At 53.0% G+C, this 25055-nt stretch overlaps 1 protein-coding gene across 2 annotated transcripts; it reads left to right on the top strand.

The window, feature by feature from the left end:
* The first annotated feature begins 6078 nt into the window (after window positions 1–6078).
* On the top strand, window positions 6079–22690 carry LOC143826250 (transcription factor CP2-like). Of its 2 annotated transcripts, XM_077314955.1 has the most exons (15): window positions 6079–6277; window positions 7921–8075; window positions 11636–11709; window positions 13134–13239; window positions 13830–13936; window positions 14125–14277; window positions 14972–15082; window positions 15395–15492; window positions 15589–15643; window positions 16653–16746; window positions 17221–17311; window positions 18039–18121; window positions 18566–18711; window positions 19853–19904; window positions 20542–22690. In XM_077314955.1, the coding sequence occupies exons 1-15, from the start codon at window positions 6195–6197 to the stop codon at window positions 20577–20579; spliced, it is 1446 nt and encodes a 481-aa protein (XP_077171070.1). In that variant the 5' UTR covers window positions 6079–6194; the 3' UTR covers window positions 20580–22690. The 2 variants fall into 2 exon arrangements, with proteins under 2 accessions (XP_077171070.1, XP_077171071.1); XM_077314956.1 differs by lacking the exon at window positions 6079–6277 and having other exon boundaries at window positions 11641–11709.
* Window positions 22691–25055: the final 2365 nt, after the last annotated feature.

Below are 25055 nucleotides of genomic sequence, written 5' to 3'. Positions count from 1 at the left end.
ACACCAGCAGCTGGCCTCCACGGAATGCGCTTACCTTCTCCGGTGAACTAAAACCCTTTTCCCCAGCAAGCTATTTGGGAAAGAGCTGACATCTTGGAAGGGCTCTCAGGCCAGGATAAGTCCTTTTGCCAGGGGCTCTTTCCCAAACTTGGCTGCCGGTTTTCAAAACAATCCCTCTTCCCTTTTAAAAATGTTTGCTGTAAACCCAGGTTTTATATACACGGGACATTCCTTGCTAAAGTCACTTCCTTCTTCCCCCTCGCTTTGAACTCATTCTAGGGGGAAAGAGTCAAACCAAAAAACAGTAATTTAAAAAGAGCGTGCTCAAGGCTTCCAGGTCCAAGCAGTTGCCTCTTCCGTCCGGAATTAGACACACACAAGTGAATTAACTGGCCTATCTGCAGCGTCATTTGAACTCGAGGTAACGTGGGCTCCAGCACACGGTCAACAACAGGGCAGAGAGGCCGAGGCCTTCCTAAGAGCATCAGGAGAGCCCTGCTGGGTCAGACCAGGGGTCCATCCAGTCCAGCCTCCCGTCTCACACAGTGGCCAACCAGTTCCTCTGGGGGGGGGGTCAACAGCAGAGTACAGAGGTGGAGGCCTCCCTAAGAACATCAGAAGAGCCCTGCTGGATCGGACCAATGGTCCGTCTAGTCCAGCCCCATCTTGTCTCACACAGTGGCCGACTAAATCCTCTGGAGAGCCAACCACAAGGCAGAGAGGTCGAGGCCTTCCCCTGATATCACCTCCTGGCTCTGGGATTCAGAAGTTTCCTTCCTCTGAACCTCGGATGCAAATCCATGGTGCTTTATAAACATCTCCACCTCCTGCAGATACTAGAGATGCCAGATCCCAGGTGGGACCTGGGAATCCCCTGGAATTATAGCTCATCTCCAGGCAACGGAGATTAGTTCTCCCCTGGAGAAAATGGCTGCTTTGGGGGGGTGGACTCCCTAGCATCATACTCCACTGAGGTCCATCTCTACTCCCAATCCGGCTCACCCCTGCCTGCACCCCCTGAGTCTCCAGGCATTTCCCTAGCAGAAACTGGCTCAGCTGCAGTCACTGAACCCTTTGCAAAACTTGTGAATTCCTCAATGGCTGAAGACTCGCTTTGCCAGACTGCGAAGAGGAATCGGAACACAGAACAGCGGAAGAGCCTGACTTGAGCAAACAGGCCTACAACCATTCTCAGACTCTGGGTACCTTCAGAATTAGGACACAGGCGGTGGGCGCAGGGACAGAACGGCTGCCACGACTTACCTTCGGCCCCACAGCGGAACTCCTTGTGCCGTGATGTCAGGGGAAGCAAAAGCCGTGTGTTACGGAGAATCCGCAGAGCCAGTCAAGTCTCCATCGGCCCTCTGAGTCCTGCCCATCTTCCAAAAAGACCTGGGGGGCAATAGGACGGTTAGAGAGGTTCCCCAGTGGAGCAGGCTTCCTCGAGAGGTGGTGGGTTCTCTTTCTTTGGAAGTTTTTAAGCAGAGGCTGGAGAGCCCTCTGACGGAGAGGCTGATTCTGTGAACTTGGGCAGATGGTGAGTGGGTGGGCAGAAGGGCATCATCTGGGCATGGAATTGGGGTCCCTGTGGGTGGGCAGGTAGTTGTGGATTCCTTGCACCGTGCAAGGGGGTTGGACTAGATGACCCTGGAGGTCCCTTCCAACTCTATGATTCTACGCCTCGGGCAGATGCCACGGTCCCTGGGTTTACCACTTTGCAGATTCTTCAGCTTCTGCAGGTGGCTTGAAATGCAGGGCTCCCTCCATGCTCCTTGCGGCCTAGGCGCTGGGAGAATTTTTCTCGTCGGTTCTGTTCAAGGCACAGATATGAATCAGATTCCTCCCCTGGAATGGCTGCGTCCTTCGTGTGCCAGAACACACCCTCCCCCCCCCTCCACTTCTAACAGAAGCATCTACTTTGCCGGAGCGCAAAAACAGGAAAGTCGCACGATGCCAAAGCTCCGTGTGACACACAGGCGCACATGACTCACGCCCCGCCGAGCTCTCCCATCCCCTTGGCCCCGGCAGAAGCGCCGAGTGGCTGCGTAGGATGGAGAACGGCAGAGCCGATGCCTAAGAGGCTGTCAGCCCCCCGGAGCCGAGAAACGCTCTGTTCTAGACCCCCGGAATGAATCCTGCTTCTCAAGGTCTCTCCACCGCTGACAAGCGGCCTTTGTCAACCTGATTGGCTGGCCTCGAGGAAAACGGAGGTTCAAAGCCCTATGAAGCCAGGAGGTCTGCTCTCCACTGGCCCACGGGGCCCTTTTCCCACCCATGTGGCCCAGCTGGCGCCCACCATGGCGTCAACCCTCGGCCCACGGCGGAAAAGGGCAATTGCAAAAAGACCCGACTGCAGTCCATGTGGCAGAGGAAGAGTTAAGGGCATGACAGCTGGTTGGGGGGGGGGGACGGTGTGGCGCCTCCCTTCCCTCTGTGCCCTCAGCAAGTGCTTGTTTTGCTTCACGGTTAATCGAGGGTTGGTTGGGCATCAGCAGCGTGGCACTGGGCACTCGGAGGGGGGACGGGGCAAAACCCTGATAAACGCCCAGGCTCAGCCACTACTGCAAAGTGAACCCTCCACCTTGGGGCACCAGAGCACAGACCGTGGGGTTCGTGCCAAGCCGTGGGGCAAAGCTGTCGGGGCTTGGCTCAGGCCGGGCTGGGGCACCACGGGTCCGGGAGGGGAGGTCAGCCACCTTCTGTGGCATCTAAGGCAGAGAGCCCCCCTGCAGCTTTTCGACGTCGTCTCCGCCCCCCAGCTGCCACTCGGGTAGTTTGGCGCAGCCATGAACCGGCTGATCTCCCCGGGAAAGGATGGAAGGAAGGAAGCCGGGCTGGTTTGGGCCAGCTGGATCTGACAGAGACAATCAGCGATTGACGAAAAGCTCGATTGTCTTTTGGGACCTCAGCCGCTAAGAGAGCTACTTGTCTGAACCGACCCTGGTGCCCTGCAGCGGGAAGGATGGCAAAGGTTGAGGCTGCATAGCTATGGCCTACCCAATAAGGGTGTCAGCTCCTGGTTGGGAAACACTTGCAGGTTTGGGGGGGTGGAGCCTAAAGAGGGCGTGGTTTGTCAAGGGAGGGGCTCCCATGGGTAGCAATGCTATAGTGCCCACCTTCCCGAGCATCTGTTTTCGCCAGGGGGTGCATCTCTGCTGCTTGGAGGTCAGTTGTGATGCTGGGGGAGCGCCAGCTCCCACCTGGAGATTGGCAACCCTGCCACACAAGCAGGGGTTGCATTGGTGGATGCTCAAAATGCCTCCCTGCAAGTAGAAAACTAGCAGGGAAATCCTTGGGATGCTTCCCTGCAAGTCAGGTTGAACAGCCCTGAGAAGGATTTGGAATAGGTCAGGGGTGGCCAAACGGAGGCTCTCCAGAGGGCCATGGACTACCGTTCCCATGAGCCCAGGGCCTCTGGAGAGCCATTGTTCGGCCACCCCTGTTCTATGTGTTCTAGTCCAGCTTGTTCCCAGCATGAGCTCACTTTCCGCTTGCAGGGTGAAAAACATGACCCAGCACGTGCCGTCCAGAGTAGGACAGGCCTCCTTCTGCTTCGATTTAAACGTGATGTGGGAGAAGTCCGACCACCCAGCATCTGGGCTGGCACCTGTGCAAGTTGTAGGGATGCCAGCCTCCAGGGGGGACCTGGAGCTCTTCTCCAGACTACAGAGATCAGCAGTGGACCCCGTGACAATATGCCCTGCTGAGCTTCCCCCCCCCCCGCTTCTCCCCAGGCCCCATTCCCAAATCTCCAGGCGTTCCCTAGCCTGGATCTCTGTAATTTGAAGATGACCTGTAATTCTGGAGGATCCCCAGGCCCCACCTGGAGGTTGGCATCCCTGTGGGTCTCTGTGGGTGCAAATGCCCTCCCCTGCTGAGTTACGTGCCCACCCATTGTTGCTTGCGTGGGCCCTCCTGGTGGGGGCAGAAATGCCTGTTCCGACCACACCCGGACCTCCCTCCCCCCCCTGCCAGGGGAGATTGTTTTGGTGATGCTGGACGTGACGCTTCCAACCCCGGCGCCCCAGCAGGATTCATCCGGGAACAGGTGAGCAGGTAGCAAAGTCTGCCGTCCTGCCCTCCCCCGTCCCTCCCGGATGATGGACTGCAGGGCTTTATCGAATGATACATTTATAGCACTCTCCCCATAATACGGAAACGTTTCTTCGCCGACGTTGCCAAACAGCACAAAAGGAACCCATCCTCCCCTGCTGCGTCAGGCCATTCTCTGCCTTGACCTCCTGCACTCTCTCCAAGGCGCTGTGTGTGTTTTCACGGGGCTGGAGCAGTTAATTGCAGCGCCGCTGGGACAGTTAACCCCTCAAGAGCATAAGAGAAGTCCGGTTGGGTCAGGCCAGGGGCCCAGCCGGTCAGGCAGGGGCCATCAGGAGGTCCACCCCTGGGGCCGGAACTCCAGATGCCCACCCACCGTGGCCCCCCAAGCACCAAGAAGCCAGAGCATCCCTGCCCCAGGCAGAGTCTTCCATCTAGAAGAACATAAGAGGAGTCATGTTGGGTCAGACCAATGGCCCCTCCAGTCCAGCACTCTGGGTCACACAGTGGTCAAAACCCACGGGCCACCAGGAGGTCCACCAGCAGGGCCAGAACTCCAGGATCCCTCCCTCTGTTGCCCCCCAAGAACCAAGAATACAGAACATCCCTGCCCCAGACATAAGAACATAAAGGAAGGTCAGGTCAAAGGTCTGCCCCCTTCAGGCCCATCATTGGCCATATATGGCCATAGCACCCAATAAATGTCTAACATAAAAATATATATAAAAAATGAATTTTACAAAACCCTGGTTAAGAAAGCCTGTCTATGCCTTGTTTCTAATGCTGCCCTTCCTTCTAGGAATGCAGATCGGCATGCGTGGTTCTCCAGTCCTCCTTTTCTCCCCACAACAACCATCTTGCGAGGTAGGCTAGGCTGACAGGCCGAGTGACCCCCAGCTGGCCCGATGGGGATTCAAACCCTCATCTGGTCACCACAGTACCACACCGGCCCTCAGGGATACGCCGGCCCTGCGGGGATCCACTCCTGCCTGGCTTTTCCCTCTCGGTCTCCCGTGAGCATGACGGGATGCCAGGAATGACGTGTGTGTTGAATTTCCAACAAACGGGACGAAGAGGCAGCGGGGGGTCTCTAAAGGCAGAAAATCCCACCCGGAAAGATACTATTTGACCCTCGCTGACTCCTGTTCTGTCAAGCTATGCAGAAGAGGCCATCTCTCCCTGTGCATCCCTTCTTTTTAAAACTGCGATGGTTGTATTTAGAAGTAAAACCAAGCTGTTTAGGATCCAAAGCCAGGGGGCTGCCCCCATTTCCCCGTTCCATTCCAGATGCAAACAGGTCCTCCCTCCCCCCCTTCCTGGCATGTCTCTTAGAAACACCTTTTTTTTTATTTACCACAACATCACAAAGAACAACGCCCTGGAAGTCTCCCTGCCTTTTGGCCCGGCCAGGAGCACAGAATCCCCCAAGGCAGCATCTTGTCTGGTTTCCCAGCTTGCTTCTGAAAGATTTCTATGTCTGAAGCATCCACGCTGTCCCTTAGGGTCAGGGTGGCCTACGGAAATCGGTACGGACAAAAGCAAGGCGTGGAGACGCAGCGGGTGGCTACCAAGTCACGGCTCACGCTGGGCAGGATCGACGGAAAAGTAGCAAAACGGGCTTCCGGGAGCCTCCCAAACCCCAGGCAGAGATCAAGTTCTCTCCACTTCCTTGGGACGCCCGATCCAAAGAGGCCTGCATCCAATTCAGTGGGGTCTTCTGCTGTCTAATCTCTGAACGGCCCACCAGCCAGGGACGGCTCCTCTTCCGGGACTGTCCTCGTGGCCTTCAGCAAAACAAAACAAAAAAACATACACACAAATGCATTGGCGGGGCGGGGGGTCCCTGGCAGGGGCAGAGAGCAGGTGGTGGTAACAGCTCTATACATATCTGGCCGAGGGCAGGAGAGGAAAAGCTGCCCAAGGCAGTCCGGCTGTTATTGGAGAGGGCTCTCCCTCGGCCAATCAGAGGCCACCTCTCTGGGCACACCTCCACCTGGCCGGCAGGTGCTTAAAGACTACAGGGATGGCCCCGGTCGTCCAGAAGAGCAGCAGGCGACTGTGGGGCCCAGGCTGATCCTGGGGAAGTTTTCTTTTCTTTTTTGGTTTGGTGTTTGACCCCCTCTTTTCGGGATCCGTCAAGCATGCTGTTCTGGCACAGTCAACCGGACCATTACTGGCCGAGCCCAGGGGAGATGTACCCATGCTCCAGCAGCAACCTGATCAGGTGAGAGGCCTTCTTGTACCTGCCGCCGGTGGGGACTGGGGCGTGGGAAAGATTCAGACAGACGGGTCAGGAAGGGGCGCTCAGATGACTTAGACCTCCTGGGCAGGATCAGGGCCAGCCTAGCTCCCCCCCCCCCATCAGCAGCCAGGCCGATGAGGAGCAGAAGGTGAGGGATCTGCCTTGTGGTTGACGCTGGGTAGTATTAAGAGGTAGACTGCTTCTGCACATGAAGGCTCCATCAAGCCCTGGTGACGGAACTCTGAGATAAGGGCCATGTCTTGGGGCAATGAATTCCATAATGCAGGAACTTTGGGGATGAGGAAAAAATGAACCCTTAGCACCCAGCCAGCTGTGACACCCCAGGTCCCCCCCCCTTCTTGTCTCCTGGGAAAACTGTTTCTTTTTTCCCCACCTCTCCGTTTTCATCACAGAGTTGGAAGGGATCTCCAGGGTCATCTAGTCCAACCCCCCGCACAATACCTCTTTCCTCTTGAAGCACCCCCAGACCTCTTCTGGCAATGGCAACGCTCTCAGGTGCCCTCTTCCCACCTTCCCCCACCTCTGCTCCCTACGCCCTCTTCTGTCCGAGGGTCTCCTGCCTCGAGCCCTGCAAACTCAGCTTTGTATTCGTAGCACAGAGCCCAGAGCCCAAGGGGGGACGGCGGCTGAATCCTAATCAAAGCCCCAGGGCAATGCAAATCAGGCTTGCTCAAATCTAGTTGGACCCGGCTTTCCCACTGCACCAAGTGAGTGACCCTTTGGGGTGGCACAGGGAGAAAGACGCCAAAGTACTGCAAGGGGTCCAGCTCTCTCTGAGCCACCAGTGCCACCGGGGAGGGGGGGGGGTTGGTCAGGGTCCCCTCCTGGACCTTTGCTTCCAGCAGCCTTGACCCTGGAGGGGACGGCTGCACCTTCCTTCAGGGGACCCAACAGGGCCTGGCTTTATCCCTGCAGCCGCAGGCTGAGACATTTCCGCAAGACAGTCCCACTTAAGCACAGAGGGACAGAAGCCCCAGCGGCCTGTGGCATTGCTAAACCAAGGCTGTCCAGGGTGCAGGACAATGCGATAAAGAGGGCCTTCTCATGGGCAATAAATGTGTGTCTTTGTGGATCCTGATGGTCCAGAGCAGAAAAACCATTTCTTAGAAACGGGCAAACAGCCCTGGCTCACAGCCCTTCGATTTGACTTCCAAGCTGGCATCTGGCCCCTGCTGACTAGCGGGGGCAGGCCAGGAGCAGGTGGGCTCGTAAACTTCTTTGGAGGCCACTCACAGTTTTAAAAGGGGATGAACGTTCAAAGCCAGCCTCGAGTTGACATTCAAAGCGCATCTTCCTGCATTTGTGCACCGGTACGCAACCTGCTTGTGGACCAGCAGCCAGTGTGCGTGTTTTGCAGCCTGCCCATGCGCAAGGAAGCCACATCCGGGTCCAACGTACCTGCGCACCATGCAGCCAAACGCACCTGGGGATATATTTGCACACACCTTTCTACGTGCAGGTAGCGTGCAGAGGAATGCACCCCACGTGGGGACTTCTTAACTCGTGAACGATTCCACAGTTACTTGTCAAAACGGCTTGGGGGAATCTTCCCTATGCGCGCCCCATGAGCTGCCCCCGTCACAGCCCTGCCTTGGTCCCTGCAGGGAGCCTCTGCCGTTGCCGTTCCTGAAGCAGGAGGAGCCCAACAGCATCTCCACGTCGGCCGAGCAGCACTGCCCTTCCTTCCAGTACGTGCTGTGCGCCGCCACCTCCCCAGCAGTCAAGCAGCACGAAGAGACCCTCACCTACCTCAATCAAGGTAAGGTCCCGGCCGGGTGGAATCCCTGGGTTGGGCCTTGCCTCGATGCTGCCCCCCAGTGTTCAGCAGAAGGATGGTTCTCCGGACCACAAGCCAGAGAGATGCCTTTGGCCACGCTGTGCCTGAGCAGAGGGAAGATTGTAAGGACTTTCTTTGGGAAAGTAGGCTGCTCCAGGATAACACTCAGAGAGGAGTCTGTTTGTTTTTTTTTTTAATGGCTAAGAATGTCAATAGATCTGATGTATGTCAAACCTGCCCTGAACGGTTAGCTCCTTTGAATCATAGAGTTGGAAGGGACCTCCTGGGTCATCTAGTCCAACCCCCCACACTATGCAGGACATTCACATCCCTATCGCTCATCCACTGTAATCGGCCATCCCCTTGAACCATCACAGAATCGGCCTCTCTGTCAGATGGCTCTCCAGGCTCTGCTTAAAAATTTCCAAAGATGGAGAGCCCACCACCTCCTGAGGAAGCCTGTTCCACTTTGGTTTGAATCTGCAGGAAGCTACTGTTAAGAACATCAGAGGAGCCCTGCTGGGTCAGACCAGTGAGGGCCCGTCTAGTCCAGCCTCCCATCTCATAAAACCTAACCTGGAACGGGTCTGTGACAAAGGAAAGGGGGAGAATGCGCCCTTCCCACCCAGGGGAGAATATACAAGGCAAAAGGACAGGGAAGCAGATGTGCTAATCAATTAATAACGAATAAAGGAAACGCCACAAAATCCAGCGTGTTTTCACATTTCCGAGTTTCGAAATGTCATCCCAAAATGTGCCATTTAAATTTTGGCATCAGCGCCTGACATTTCCCCTGTTCCCTCCCCCCTCCCCCCCCCCCGCCCGCGCCTACTCAAGAGTAGTTAAAGGGATGAATGGGCATGAAAGGCCTGGCGTGTTGTTGGGGACTTACTACCAACTTCTGCCACTGCTGGAAAACATTCAGATGTCTAAGTCTGCCAGCAAAGAACAGGAGGTATTTGTTCTGCTGATTCAGACCCAGCCAGCTTCCCACCATATCCGCTCAAGAGAATGGGTTGAGATGACGGGTGGAAAGCTACAGGCTGGATATTAGGAAAAACATTTTGTACAAGCTCTAGTCAGAAGTGCTTCAGGCTGATTATGCAATGAGCAGGGGGTGGACTAGACAGCCTCTGTAGCCCCCTCCAACTCTATGATTTTTACCCGGAGAACTTGTCTCCAGCCTCTTGCGAAGCTCAGGGTACAGTTTGGGCCCACACGGGGGACATTCTGGGGACTCAATTCTCTACCGCCTGGAATTCCACCAGGAGAAAACAATGAAATGTAAGTGCCACAAATTCCTATCATGATAATAAAGATACATAGTAAGTAATACTCACCATGGAAAAGCATGGAGGAAATTAAAAATAACTTTTAGGGGCAAATTCATTTTGGCTCTATAAATAGTTGTGATGCATCTAATTTGGCAATACCACCACTGTTTCAGAATCAGAATTTATTTAATTCAGCATTTAGCTGAATTAAATGCTGAATTAAAACAGAATTTGCATGCATCGATTATCCATCACTGTTTTAATTTCAGAGAAATGCAAGTAAATGGCTGGTCCTTTCTATTAAGCTGAGTTTTTTTCTTATTCTAGTTTATTATGATAGAAGCTGGCTGATTCCCCCCTCCGCCGTTTTCCCATATAAAATGGGTTAATTTTAAAATTCATTTCCCCTCTTTGGCAACCGTCTTGTCACTATCACGTGAAGTTTTGCAGCCCAAAGATCCAAAAGCACCGAGATTTGAACAGCTTCATAACAGGCAAAAATCAACACAGGCCACGGCGAGAGGAAAATGCTACAACCAGTTGGTAAAACAGAAAAGGCAGGGGGGAGAGGTATTGATCTAAGGGCGCCCTTCTGCACACACATTTACTTGGGAGTAATTTGTGAGTAATAAATCCCAAAAGGGGGAGGGAGAGAGAGCCTGCTTGCGTGTCAAAGCTTACAAAAAGAGTCTTGCGGTGCCCGAAAGCCTAGCAGATTGACTGTGGCAGAAGTTTTTGTGAACGAGAGTCTACTTCACCAGCTGCATGAAATGTCTCCTGGGTTGACAGATATATGTAAGGACAGGGACAACAACGGTCAAAGTGAGACCCAGAGGCAAACAAAAGCAGGCTCATCTAGGGGCTGCCAGGTTTTTCTTTAACGTGAGCTTTTAGTGAGATGACAGATACTCCCCCCCTCCATGAATCTCCTGCCTAGTCTATGCCGAACTAGAAACGCACGTGATGAATTGCACAGTAGCCAGAAAGAGTCAAGCAGGTAATGCAGTTTTGTTCGCCTTGCTGAGCTGATTCAAGACTTGCAGTGTGGCGAATGGGGGCCTCCCCAGGATCACAGCTCCTCTCCAGTCTATGGAGGACAGTCTCCCTGGAGGGCAGAGATACTTTGGGGGGTGGACGGAGGCACTGCACCCCATTGAGGTCCCTGTCCTTCCCATACTGGAGCCGGCAACCTTGCCCTCCCATCCCACAGCTGGTCTGCTTTTCCTGGCTTGTTAAGTGGCCAGTCCGCTGGGAAGACCAAAGGAGTAATTCAGGAGACGGCCGTGTTCTTCCCACAAGACGCTCTTTGGATCGCCACATCGGCCGCGTCTCCCTTTCCCAGGCTCCAGTCATCCCAGCTCCGGAGGTGATAAATGAAACGTTCTGTCCGTGTTCAATTTCTGTCTTTTTAAAATTTCGTGGCCGCCCTTTCAGGCCACCGGGCAGGGAGTCCAAAGCAGCCATGTGAAGCACGCAAAAGATGCCATTGTCTCTTTGAAGCTGCTTGTTGACACAATAGGTCTCGCAAGGCCCATTCGTCACCGGTCACCGCCGGCCGGCCAGGAGCGGGTCACTCGGCCAGGCGGATCCGAACTGGGAGTCACACCCGGCTGCGCGGTGCCACTTCTCCGCCACCGGTTGCTCTTGGCCTTTTGGCCCACGATTTGCAAGGAATTTTCCTTCGTCACCTCTCTCTGTGCTCACGCAAGGGCTCTACCGTTCCCTGCATGGGGCCAAGAGGGCTTTCCGGCTACAGCAACTGTGCAGTCCTACCCAGACTTACTCCGGTCTGAGCCTGCTTGTTTCAATGGGCACAGATTCGAGTCACTCTGGACCGGATCGCTTTGCTGACGCAGCGGCCCAGCTGAAGGGAAGGGCTGTGCTTTGAGGATTTCTCCCTAGGCAGCTTCTAGCCCAGTTGAAGAGGTAGGATCCTAAAGAGAATCTGTTATTATAGCCTATGCCGGGGGGGGGGGCAAACCGTGGCTCTCCAGAGGTCCATGGACTACAATTCCCATGAGCCCCTGCCAGCATGCTGGCAGGGGCTCATGGGAATTGTAGTCCATGGACCTCTGGAGAGCCACGGTTTGGCTGCCCCTGGACTACACTCTGGCGTACTCCTGACTTTCACGCGTGCTAATTAACGCCATTTCAACCCACTTCAGCAAGTGGATGGGAAGTGCATTAATTGGGGCGTGTGAGATTGGTGATGAAGAAGCAGCTGCAGGAAGAGTTACCTGGCATTCCTGAGCATCCTCTCTTTCCCAGGGCAGTCGTACGAGATTCGGATGCTCTGTAACCCCAAGATGGGAGAATTCGCCGAAGGCCGCAAGATGCTAAAGGTGAGGGATGAGGACGGAAGCGTCCGGCGTCCTCTAAAACAAATCAGAGGTACCCACGATCCCTTGTTCCACCGTGCCTGATCAAACTTTGGGACGCCTGGCCACTGGAAAGTTTAACAGCCCTAAGGGCAAATAGGGCGTTGACAAGGATTCTCTGGCTGCCCCTCCTGTTCCTGATTCGCAGCACAGATATTTCCGTTCCTGGTTTTTTAAAAGCCAAAGATTGTCGGCTTTCCGAATTTATAGGGGTGCTCTTGGAGGTAGTTATTTAGTATTCAGTTTCGCTAACTGAATTGGAAATGACAGTCCCCAATGCCAGGTTCAGAAATTCCTGGAGATTTGGGGGGGGGGACTAGAGGGCTTGGGGAAGGACTCCATGGGTTTATAACGGCCTCGAATTTGCCCTCCAAACAGCCCTTGGCTCCAGGGGAGCTGATCCGGGTCACAAAAGCAAAAATTGGGGTACACAGGAAATGGAAGAGATCAGAAAAAAGGGGGGGTATATAATCATGCCTCTGAAACTATAGTAGACAATGCTTCCAAAATGGCAAAATAGTCGTTTATAAACTATCATAAAGACAATCATAGCACCCAAACAATACAGTAAATTCGTGTATCCGACGGGATCCTTCCCTGGGTCAAAGAGGACCCGTGATGCAGGAATAAGTCCTGCTGTTTCCCCTTTTATACAGTCCTTATAGTGAATGCATCTTTGTAATCAAATTACCTTTCATTATTTTTCATGATAGAATTAGTTCACTGTTTGGAGATTTCTTCTAAGGCGATTTGTTATTTATTCCCTTGATAATATTACGTCTGTTAGGTAAGGACAGTATCTATGTACATTACTATTTCAGAATTATAAATTGCAAATTCTCAAGATCTGTTATTATCACATTGTTTCACCTCAATTATTTAGGTCCATGGAAGATATTATTTTTTGTAGTATTGCACACAAAATTACAGTACTGTTTGGCTATTATGACTGTCTTGATGATACTTTATAAATGACTATTGTGCCCTTTTAGAAGCATTATCTGCTATAGTTTCGGAGTCACCATTAGACTGCCCCCCCCCCCCCCGTATTTACCACTTGGTAAATTTTTTCTGTGTTTACCATTTGGAAACTGGTGAGCCAGGTTTGATTCCCCACTCCTCCACATGCAGCCAGTTGGGTGCCCTTGGGCCGGTTGCAGTCCTGATAGTGCTGTTCTTTCAGAGCTCTCTCAGCCTCCCCTCCCTCACAGGGTGTCTGTTGTGGGGAGAGGAAAGGGAAGGCAAATGTTAAGTCAATTTGAGGCTCCTTCGGGTAGAGAAAAGCTGCATATAAGAACCAACTCTTCTTCTTCTTCTTCTGAATGGAATTGTGCTTTACCTGTGTGGGAGGATTGCTCCTTTCCTCTTCTCCTCCCCTTCCCTCTCAGAGCGTGGCCAGGGTGGTATTCCACGATCGGAGACTGCAGTACACGGAGCACCAACAGCTGGAAGGGTGGAGGTGGAACCGGCCGGGGGACCGCATCCTGGACATTGGTAAGGGACTGTTCCCTTTGCTTTAAGGGCCAACTCACAATTGCTGGGCCCTCAGGCTTGTCTGTCCAAATCGACCAGGACTTTTATGTTAAGTTTCTCCTCGCAGCCATAATATTGGCTTAAGAGCGTAACGCTTTCCTCCAAGTGAGATAGAAAACTCCCTGGCACAGCGGGGAGGCTGGGCCCATGAGGCCCTAGGCTAGCTACATTCACACCTACCCCCGGACAATAACAAAAGATCAAAACAGAGGCCACGAGGCTACAGATCAAAAGGCTACAAGAATGCCAGCGAGATGCATGCATAGATAACTGGCCAAGGCGTAGTAAGGACAGGAGCCTGGCTACAGGGCCAAAGCATCAAACACCTTAAACTTGACCCAGAATTCAACCTGCAACCGGTGCAGCTTTCGGAGGGCCGTAGGAAAAGACAGCGGTGCCCAGTTCTACACATCCCCTTAACCTCAAACTGACGCTATAGAAACACTCCCTCGTTTGGAGGAAGGTGGTCCCAGATTCCTGATTCCCCCAAATTCATTTGGGAGAAGATGGTCCCAAATTCCTAACCTTTTCCATCTTATGGCCTTCTGCAGATATCCCGATGTCCGTAGGCATCCTCGAGCCCCACATCCACCCTACGCTGCTCAACACCGTAGAATTCTTGTGGGACCCGACCAAGAGGACATCTGTCTTTGTCCAGGTGAGCGTACAAGGTGGAGAGAACCCTGGGCGTGGCTAACCTGGAGACTTTGGCAGTGAAGTCAAGAGTGGAGACTTTGGGCGGGGCTTGGGGAGGGGGCGGAGCTCCGCAGGGCCCACTCCCAGAGTGACTGCAATGCCAAGAGACCCCACGTGGGCTCAGCTCCGCCCCTCTTTTTCGTGCCTTAGGTCCACTGCATCAGCACTGAGTTCACCCTGCGGAAGGGCGGCGGGGAGAAAGGGGTTCCCTTCCGCATCCAGGTGGACACTTTCCGGCCCAACGAGAAGGACGAACACGTGGAACACTTACATTCAGCCAGCTGCCTGGTGAAAGTCTTTAAGGTACAGGGGCTTTGCCAGGTGGCAGCCGGGAATCGAACCCGGCCCCTGGGGGTTCCAGATACGTTGCACGAGAACCCGGGTGCGGTTCATTCCTCGTACATCCAGTTTCCTTGGGGGCGGGCACAGGAACAAACTAAAGCCACAGCGACTTACTTCTGTGTAAGTCAGGCCAGAAAGTTTGGAGCAACTGGACAGAACTTCCAAAGCTCAGAGGGATTAGAAGGGGCCATCTCTGGAAGGACAAACAATGTAAAAGGAGCTTCTGAATGACATTTTTTTCCTTTTAAAAAGCTGAGCTGACTCACTGAATTCACACCTCCACGGGACAGTTTCTTCCCTGTATAATTTCTCCCGCTGCCGGAGTGGTTAGCTCGGATTTAGGAAATACCTGGAGATTTTTTTGGGGGTGGGGAGCAGCCAGTTTTTCCAGGGGGGCTAATCTCTGTTGCCAACAGATCAGTTGTAATCTCAGGGGATCCCCCGTTCTGTTCAACCTGACTCCTTGGCTTCCGGGGCTCACAGTCCCCTGGGGGCGCCACTGGTTATCTGGAAAGGCTATGGGGGGGGGGTGTTCACCCCTACCCACCCCAGACTACCCCCCCCCCGCAATATATCCATCACAAAGCTCCAGAACAGGGAGGCATTTAAGCAGCACCACATCTGATTCCCTCCTCCGGCCACCTGCATGTTTCAGCCCAAAGGAGCAGACCGGAAACAGAAGACGGACCGGGAGAAGATTGAGAAACAGTCCCTCCAGGAGCGGGAGAAGTATCAGCCATCCTACGAGAGCACGGTGCTGACAGAGGTGAGCACCCCGCGGCTCCTGGTCTCGGGGCTGCCGGGTCCCCCTGGTCTCTGGCGGCAGGTATGCTTGCCAGATGCAGATTAGGAAACACCTGGATATTTGGCACCTGGGAAGACAGAGACCTCAGGGGCATTCAGTTCCCTAGCATGCGCCCTACAAAACATCCGTAGATCTCTGTAGCCTGGGGGTGAGATGAAATGCCAGGGGATGCCCAGGTCCCACCTGGAGGCTGGCTTCCCTCCCCGGGGCCTGTGAGATGCAGCTTGCAAATTCTAACGCTTCTCTCCTTTCTTCCCCTCGGCCTCCCCTTAGTGCCCCCCATGGCCGGAAGCCTCCGGCAACCTCCACAGTCCTCCGGCCACCCCCGGCCTTCTCTCTCCACACCCCTTCAAGCTGCAGGCTCCTGAAAGGTAAGACGCCCACCGCAGGCCTGCTTTCCTTCCTTCCTTCAGTGGCCCCTCAGAAGGTCGCTCAGCATAAGCCATGTCACCTGTTCTCCTTGGCAGAATCTGTTCCTCGCCCGGCTACGCCTCGGACAGCTCGTCAGAAAGCACGGCGGAGGTAGGACCCCCTGCCCCTCTCGGCTTGACTGACAGGTGCCTCAAGAGCGCTGAGATCTGAATAAGACCCTGCCCGGCCCATTAGTTAGCGTGTCGGGGAAACAACGCTAAAACAGAGGTTGGGCTGGATCCAACCTGTTTTTCCAGGGGTGGGAAAAACAAGGAGGGGGTCCCACCCATTGGAAAAGCAAGGGGGGATCCAACCCATCTTTCCAGGGGTGGGAAATGCAAAGAGAGATTCCCCTTGACCATCCCTCCAGAAAGTTTGCCAACAAACACAGCGCAAGAGTGCCCTCTTGTGGCAAAAGGCGGTTTTGGCACACATCCGTTTGCACATGTGGCCTGAATTGCTGAAAGATAAACAACATCTGGCAGTGCAAAACGTGAGTCCGACAGCACCTTTAAGACCAACAAATCTTTATTTTCTAGGGGTGAACTGTTGTGTGCAGGCACACTTCCTCAGGCAATAAAATAGGCATCACCAGAAGGTGCTGTTGGACTCAAATTTTGTTCTGCTACTTCAGACCAACACAGCTGCACACCTAAATACAACATCTGGCGAGGGCTTTTGCAGCCCCAGCCAAGGGGTTCCTAGCTTGTGGTCATCCATTAAGAAAGGAAGGGAAAGGCAGGAAGGGAAAGGCAAAGCCCCAGGAGTCCGTGGACCTCTCATTGGGAATCCTCAGCATAGAGCAGGGCTGGGCAAACTGTGGCCCTCCAGATGTCCATGGACTACAATTCCCATGAGCCCCAGCTGGCAGGGGCTCATGGGAATTGTAGTCCATGGACATCTGGAGGGCCACAGTTTGCCCAGCCCTGCCATAGAGTATCCACAATGTATAGGTCCACTCCAGGCCCCACGAGGAGGAGGTTGGCAACCCTAGCCAAAGAGCAGGTCTGTTGAAATCCAGAGCTGTTTCATAGACCAGTGTCTCTGTGTGTGAGTAAGCGTGGTCCATCCACAGGCGTCAGGGCCTGCTTAGGCAACCCCTTTTGCATCTTCCTTTCAGGCGCTGAGCCCAAATGCCTCCATCTTGGAAACTCAGCAGTGGCTGCACAAGAACAGGTTTTCCAGTTACTTCCGGGTTTTCGCCAGCTACACCGGTGAGGACTCTCCTCCTGCACGGAAGGGCTCCTTGTCATTCATGTATTTACTTCGCTTCATTCATTTTTCTATTCGTTATTTAATTCATTCCTACCTTGCTTTTCTCACCAATGATTCGGTGAGGACCCAGCACGGCCTCTCCATTTAATCCTTGCAACCAATCCGAGAGACGACGAGTGGGCCAAGGCTTCCCAGGCGGAGGGGGGGATTCGAACCTGGGTCTCCCGAGAGCTAGTCTATTACTGCATCTCTTTGAACTGGACTTAATAGGCAATTAAATTGTTCTTTAAGCTATTAGCCCTGTTTCTCTCCAAATCTATCACTGTTGTACAGATTAGACTTCTTGCGTCAAAATACACGCCTCTCCCCCCCCCCGCTCCCACCCCTGCAGCTCCAGTCATGAATTTCACAACATCAGCATGAATTCTAAACAAGGACGATTTTGCCCTTCCAACTGCTCTTTCCTCCTGCAGGCACAGACTTGTTAAAGCTCTCCCGCAGCGACCTCATACAGATCTGCGGAACAGCAGACGGGATTCGACTGTCCAACGCAATCAAAGCCAGGTATGGAACCAGGAGCGGAGATGACATTCCCGGGAAGAAGCATTTACTGTGCCAAGCCAGCACCCCTTCCCACTTTCCAGCGGGGTCACACGGCAAAATGTCACCCTGGATCAGCCGTGAAAAGGACCCCTTAAGCAGGCTTTCTTTCCATGCGCTCCGGTTTGTCTCCGTCCTTCTTCAAGGGCGGTGCCCAAAACCGAATGCAGAAGTCTCCTGGCTTCTCCAGTCCTCGTGCCTGGTTTAAGGAAGGTCCCCATCAAGAGCTGGTGCAGACTCAGTCGGTTTCCTCCGCCATTATGCAGACGACGCATGATGTGAACAAAAGTCAAAGTCTCTTTGAACCATGATGAGAGGTGACGCCGACAGCTGAGCTGAACCAAGTCCCGGGATATCCTTGTTTCAGTCGTATTTCATCAGCAGCCTGTACAGCCTTTGGTTCCTACTTAGAGCTGTTTTCTATGCTGAATAGGCATTTGCTGCTGCTGAAATACAACTGAAACAAGGATATCCCGGGACCTTGTTCAACTCAGCTGTCAGCATCACCTCTCATCATGGTTCAAAGAGACTTCAAAGGGACTTTATTTTCACCCTTTCTTGATTGCGCACCTAAGATCCAGAGGGCCACATGATTCGTTGTTTCTTTTGCTTGGCTATATTGTTTTCGTGTTTTCCCGTGGTGCTTCTGTTCTCTGGCAGACCCCCACTCAGTTCCCCCTCTGTCCCCTAGGAGCGTGCGTCCCCGGCTCATCCTCTACATCTCCAGGGAGGCGGAAGGGGGTGGAGACGACAGCCCCCAGACCACTGTGCCGGGTAAGTCCTCCCTCATCCCTGGTGGGATACCCGCTTGCCAACGGTCTGCAGGGGAGGCTGGTCATGCCCTTTGGGCAGCGGGGCTTGACAGGGAGAGACTGCTAGAGGCCTCTGGGCTGGGGTTGCCAACTCTAGGTTAGAGAACACCTGGAGATTTTGGAGGCGGGGCTTAAGGAGAGGAGAAAGTTCCATGGGATATAAGGCCAGAGGGCAGGCAGGTGAGCTGATTTCTGTCATCTGGAGTTGTAAATCATAGGAGATCTCCTAGAGCTGGGGGTGGTTAGGGAGAGACTGTGGCTCTCCAGATGCCCATGGACTACAAAACCCATGAGCCCCTGCTAGCTGCTGCAAGGAACTCATGAGGATTCATTGGGCTGGGCTTTTTAAAAAGACGCATACTTTTCAAAGGGCATTTCCCCCCCTTCCTTTCCCCTGCCCCCAAAGCCACTTACCAGGAGCTGTACTTGGAAGAACTCACTGCCATGGAGCTGACCAATAAGCTGGCCGACCTCCTCAGCCTCTCAGCCAATCAAATCCAGCAGGTTTCCAGACAGGGACCAGCAGGAATTCACATCCTCATCAGTGACCAGGTATGGAAGAACCCCAACCGGAGGTCAGGGAAGCTCTCCTCTTTCAAAGGGTCTGCAGCCAGAGTCGCAGGTGGTATGAGATCTATCAAGGTGGCTGCTGGTAAAGTGGATTGGGGAGGGGGGGGGAAGCAGCACTGCCCCACCTGTCAGCAACCTCACATGCCCCATCACCTTGAAGCTTGACTTCTTCGCGTCTCCTCCTTGATGAGGAGCTGGCAACCCAGAAGGAGATGGAGGCTGTCTCGATTCCTTTGCTTTCCTTTTGTCAACACCATTAACAGCCTGGATTTATGCTGAACAAGAGCCCCAAGGCCAGGCAGGATCTGACTGCCTAGAATTCCAAAGTTCCTCTTCCACAGTTCCTGGCTGCCGTCCTCCATCTTTGTACCACGTTGGGGGAGCCCTCTCCGCCTGGCCTTCCCTACTCACCTGCCCCCAGGACTCTTGCAGTGGTGGGGACAGAGGTGCATCTCCCACACCGCTGCTGCCCCTCCGTGGATTTGATGGTAGGGGTAAAAACAGGGGTCATCGCCTTCTTCTCTCCCACTAGCATTGCTGTTCATGCAGCAGAGCGGAGAGGGTGAGGGCTCATACCATTTCTGTCCCCACCTACACAACTATTATTTATGCAGCTAGGATGGTGGTGGTGGAGCTGGTATAATTTCCCATTCACCTGCCATTTGTGCCCACACTTAAATTCCCCCTCCATTAAAAAAGACCTTTTCAAGCTTCTTCTGCAAAACTGGGAGGAGAAAGATCTCCCCTTTTCTCTGCGTGGTCCCAATCTCTGGATTTAAGTATCCGCAGATGGGGCCAAGTTGAGAATGGTATATATTGGAGATACAGCCGTACGGTGACAGTTCTAATTGTCTTGGCAGCTTCAGGCCGGCGTGGTTACCCACCTGAATCTATCCACAAAATCTAAGGCAGTTTGTTTAAACAAACATGTGCATCATACTGGCTGTGACACCTGTTCTGCTCACAATACCAGCGGGTTTTATTACCCGAATAAAATCTCTTTGAGGCAGCATCGGCATCTGCCACCAAGGTCTCTCAGAATTCGGCAGTCCCAGGCCAAACGCTTTGGCTGGCGCTGAAATCTGTCTAACCTTGCGTTTACTCTCTTGTTCAATTCTCACAGATGGTCCGAAATCTCCCAGATGAGTCATGCTTTATGGCAGCTGTAACAAAAGGTAAGCATTAGCTCCCCATGAAAATAAGTAGGGTTCAAACAAGAGGCACAGAGCCAGCGTGGTGTATCGGTTAGGAGTAGAGGCTTCTAATCAGGCGAGCCGGGTTTGGCTCCCCGCTCCTCCACATGCAGCCAGCTCGGTGACCTTGGGCTCGTCACAGTCCTGATACTTCTATTCTCCCAGAGCAGTCCTGTCAGAGCTCTCTCAGCCCCCCTCCCTCACAGGAGAGGGAGGGAAGGCGACTGGAAGCCGCTTGGAAACTACAGGTAGAGCAAAGCGGGTATGAAATCAGCTGTCCTCCTTCGTCTAATGTGTGGGCCCCTCTGAAGTTTGTCAGTCCATAAAATGAGAAGTGGGGAAGACATTACAACAAACAGACGCGAAAGGGGTGGGGCGAGTTCCAAGGGAAACAGCTCCTGGCAGTGACTGCTTACCTCGTTGGGGAAGCACACCTGCAGCCCTCACTCGCAGGTGGCCTGCATGCTCTGAATTAAATCCCCTCTTGCTGCTTGTCCTTTTGGCTCGGTTCGAGCGTAGAATTAAATCCCCAACTGAGAGCTCCCGAAACACACGAGCAGGGCTGCTCCACTCACAGCCCCTTCACTAGTGACGGTCTTCTCCCTGTGTCTCACCGCAGCACAGAACTCAGAAGGTTACCACTTAATTCTCAAATAAGACTGGGATCTCCCGCTGGACCGGCTGCCGAAGCGCAAGAAGAACAGCGGCGCAAAGGACGGATCCAGCGGCCCTGGGCCAAGCTCACTGTGTCCCGAGATGCCCCCAAGGAGAGACTGTTTGACATCTGGAAGCGAAGCTGCTTCCCCTCACCCTCACCCTCCAAGGCGGGCCACGGACTTGTGGAACAGCTGTCCTCTGTCTAACTTGCCCCCTTGGCTCTGAATCTGGCACAGTTTGGGGAGGGGGGGGGTCAGCAAGGACAGCGTACTGCGAACATCCTGTTAGGGGACAGGAGTAGGAGGGAATTACTGTCGTTGTGCAGAAAGAAATCAAACGGGGTTCCAGGTCTCCTTTGCACAGAGCAGAATGTAGAGAGTTCTTTTAAAACAGCGTAGCCCCCCTTCCTTTTTTTAAAGCATTGAATCATCATTTTTTAAAATAATATGGAGCTTGGACTGCATTCAGGAGTCTCGATAAACTGCCAATTGTTCCAATGGGTGTTTTTATGACCTCTCAAACCTAAGGCACGAATCTTAGCTCGGAGGGAAGCCCCCCACTTGCCTGCTCCTTGCCTGCAAGAAAAAGGACCCGCCACGGTCAGCTGTCTCTGTGGCTAGTGCCGAATTTCTCAACCAGGGTTTCGTGATGGCCCCATAAGGGTTTCACTGACTGGGTGGGAGTTCAAAGAAGAGCAATCTGGTAACCTGCCCTGAGTGCAGGTATGGTTCCGTTCACAATCATCTGAAAAGATTTCTGTGCTGTCGGAGTGATGTCACATCCGGGGGCATGGCAGGAAGTGGTGGCCTGCGGGCATCACTTTGGGGGTTGCTCGAAACCTGGAGAGTGTTTCAGGGGTTTCTGGAGGGTAAAAAGATTGAGGGAGGCTGGGCTAGGTGCTCCCAAGGAAGGGAGCCGTCCAACGAACCTCTGAATCTGGACAACCTAACCAGCCGCTACTGATACCAACTGCGATGCCCAAACTGGCCGCAAATCCTAACCTTAAATCTCAGCAATGCCGTCCAACAGGCCTCGGGTGGCATTTTGGCATTGCAACTAACTGGGGTTTGGTTTCCCACGAGATCTGCATGAAGCCTCGCGCCCAAGGTTGGATCTTAGTTTACAAGATGCAGAAGAAAGCCATGGAAAAGGCCGGCCAAGCCATTTGCAGAGGTCCAAGACCCACAGGTTGGGAAACATAACTCCAGGCCATCAGCCCTGGGGGTGGCAGGGGGAAGTGTGGGGTTTCACTTTTAAGAAGCAGTCGGTAGGTGATGTTCTCACAGGAGATGCTGGATGGATCCTCTGCTGCCACCATGTACCAAGGAAGTAAGTGGAAGTCACACAACCAGGAAAGGGGGGAGAACCCCCACACCAATGGATTTCTTCAAACATCAAATGTGCCACATTTCTGCTAATTTCCAAAGCAGGCTGTCAATTGCACAGACTCCAAAAAACGCCCATTTCCTAGCTTCGCCAAATGCATTTTGGATTGCAGGATTTGGGAAGGTCAAGCTTCGCCAGTCTCTCCATCAAACCGCGAGAGACGGCGACTTCCTGAGCAACCGGGAGCTGAATCTCGCTTTACACCATGTGCCAAAGTTGAGCCGGGATGAAGAGTCAAAACCGAAGAAAGGAAACCGACCCAAACGCCGTTCTAGTCATGATCAAGACTCTCACAAGGCAAATAACCTCTTGTCTGTTCTTATTTACCATTCAATGTTTACAGCTCTTTAGGGTGGGTCGAGCCAAAATGGTATCTGGATAATTATACCCAAGTTTCTCTTCAGTGGCTTGTCCCTAAATAACGCCAGACAGATACTGCTGGGGCTTGACCCACCCGAATCAGCTGTGAACGCTGAACAATAAATAAGAACAGACAAAAGGATATTTGCCTCGTGGGCCGGTTTCCTTCCTTCGGTTATTACACCAGGTGCCTGCAGACACACACTACCCCCTCCCCACCCCTTCTACCACTTGAATCCTTTCCCCCATCGGTTAGTATTAACAACCACCTTTTGTTGGAAAAAATAATATATTTTGGTTTGGCTTTTGTTGTGCTTTATAGTAAAATGGTGAAGAGTGAAATACGCCTGTGTTTGACTGCCATCTGCTGGGTCGTTTTTTAAAAATTATTATTGGCTTCAAGCCGCTGAGCACCGCAGGGGAGCAGAAGAATAATTATAACCAGGAGGGTTCTATTTTTATGCCAGATGCACGTCATGCATTTGTGCAAACACAGACAAAAGGACATCTTTGGGGGCCTAGAACAAGGGGCCGGTTGACAATACACTCGCCTCTAGGAAACGCCCGGGTCGCGATCCAAAACGCGATCCACAGCTGGCAGATATATCTGCAACTTTGGAAATTTTTAAACAGAGGCTGGAGAGCCATCTGATAGAGAGGCTGATTCTGTGAAGGCTCAAGGGGGTGGCAGGTGACAGTGGATGAGCAAGAGGGTTGTGAGTGTCCTGCATTGTGGTTGGACTAGATGACACACGAGGTCCCTTCCATGATTCTATGATTCAAAGTAGCCCAGCAAGTAAACACTGAGGATGCTTCTAGCACATGCACACAACTGACCTGGCTGGACCACAGCTCCAGTCTTTTAACTTGCCTGGCATTGTGGAAGTGGCTGAAGGACCACTGCCCCGTTTATCTCACTTGCTGAGAGCATGCTGTTCAAAATATAAAGTGTGCATGAGGCAAATGTAGTGGGCAGTACGTTTGTTACAGAAGTGGGTTTGGCTACAGCTACCAGCCCGGTGTGTGCTCCGCAAGAAGCCCAGGTGCTGTGCGTAATGTGTGAAACAGGCTCCAGGATCACTCTGGCGAAGTCATGCGCAGATGTGCAAGTGTACAACACAGGTGTGCCTGGAAATGACACAGCTCAGCTTCCGGCATTAGATAAAACTGGTGACCCCAATTATGACCACAATCCCTTGCGCCATCACAAAAAGCCTGGTAATGGATTTTGGACGTTCGAAAACAAACATCACACGGTAACTAAGACCAAAACAAACCAGGAGACCAATTAAAAAAAAAAAAACTCATTGGTGGAGGGAGGGTGAGCCTGAGCTATCAAAGGAAATGTGGGCGTATGTGTTAAATCGGGTTGAGGGGGGGCCTTATTGAGCCTGTGGGCACATCTGGAATTCTGAGACAGTGTGATTGGTGGGTGCGGCATAGAATGGCTGCCCCAGGAGGCGGAGCCAGCCTGCAAAATGGCGGCTGCTGCTTACTTAGCAGTCACACGTGGTGGCAGCCCCTGCTGCCAAAGCAAGGTTTTAAAAAAAACACACACAGCCAATCAAATCTCCGGTGGCCAATCAGAAACACCCACCTGCTTTAGACAACCAGGAAATCGGATGATGCACTGTGCCACCCACAGGCACCCTGTGGAAGACCCCCATGCTAAATCAATAAAATACAGCACACCAGAGTGTGCCAGCTTTTGAGGTCTCCTGAACTCACTGAGCCTAACGTTTTAAAGGAGGGGCTGGAAGAGATCTCTCCCAGGACACGATCTTAAGACCTCTCTGTTAGGATCCCAAGCAGAAGGCTGGTTGACTCCCAAGGTCACCGGATGTGACTAGTACCAGGCTGTACCCCTGGCAAGCTAGGAAGAAGCCAAAAATAGAAGCCACCTAATTGAAAACATCACCCAGAGTTGATCAGATGTGCGATGCAAACAGAACACAAAAAGCCAGGTTTCGTTTCAAACAGGGCCAGAACCAGTCAACAAACAGCCAATTTTGATGCTTCCAATGGGGCGGCCTCCATCTCTCGCTCCTTGTTCTGGCGCGTTAATGGGGTGCTGCACCCCTTGCCCGCTTAAGTCACCAAAAGGCTTCGACTCCACGGCCAGAGAGATGTCTTTCTCTCCCTGCTCCCTTTCCAAAAAATATCCAGCCGGGTGAAGAGTTCTCTGGAACTGAAAAACATGGACATTTTGGGAGGCTTTGGTCTTTGAGATGTACGAATGGATCCCATTTTTTTAGGGTCCTAGGCACACCATTCTTGACCTTAGCGGTCTCCAGTCCAGTATTTCTCAAGGTTTTTTAACATTGAGAAACATCCATCAGGCTTTGAGTAACCCCAGATCATGCAGAATATGGTGGGGAAGCAGGGCTGTAGACACGCCCACCCGGGGCCCCTCCCTGTCTCCTCCAGGCCCATCATGGGCCATTTTGGGAGGGAGGGGTTAGCGCAGGGGTAGTCAAACTTCGGCCCTCCAGATGTCCATGGACTACAATTCCCAGAAGCCCCTGCCAGCATTCGCTGGCAGGGGCTTCTGGGAATTGTAGTCCATGGACATCTGGAGGGCCGCAGTTTGACTACCCCTGGAACGGGTCAACATGACCACATATTGGTTGAGAACGCCGGCTCTAGTCTAGTAAAGCATCTGCTAAAGAAATTGTTTTTGTGGCGCTGCTAGACCCCTGCTTACCACATGGCTTCCCTGCTGAAATACAG

Source organism: Paroedura picta, chromosome 16 (assembly GCF_049243985.1).
Source record: "Paroedura picta isolate Pp20150507F chromosome 16, Ppicta_v3.0, whole genome shotgun sequence".
NCBI classification, from domain to species: Eukaryota; Metazoa; Chordata; class Lepidosauria; order Squamata; family Gekkonidae; genus Paroedura; species Paroedura picta.
Note: the sequence above shows the minus strand (reverse complement) of the source record. Positions and strands in the feature narration are given on the sequence as shown.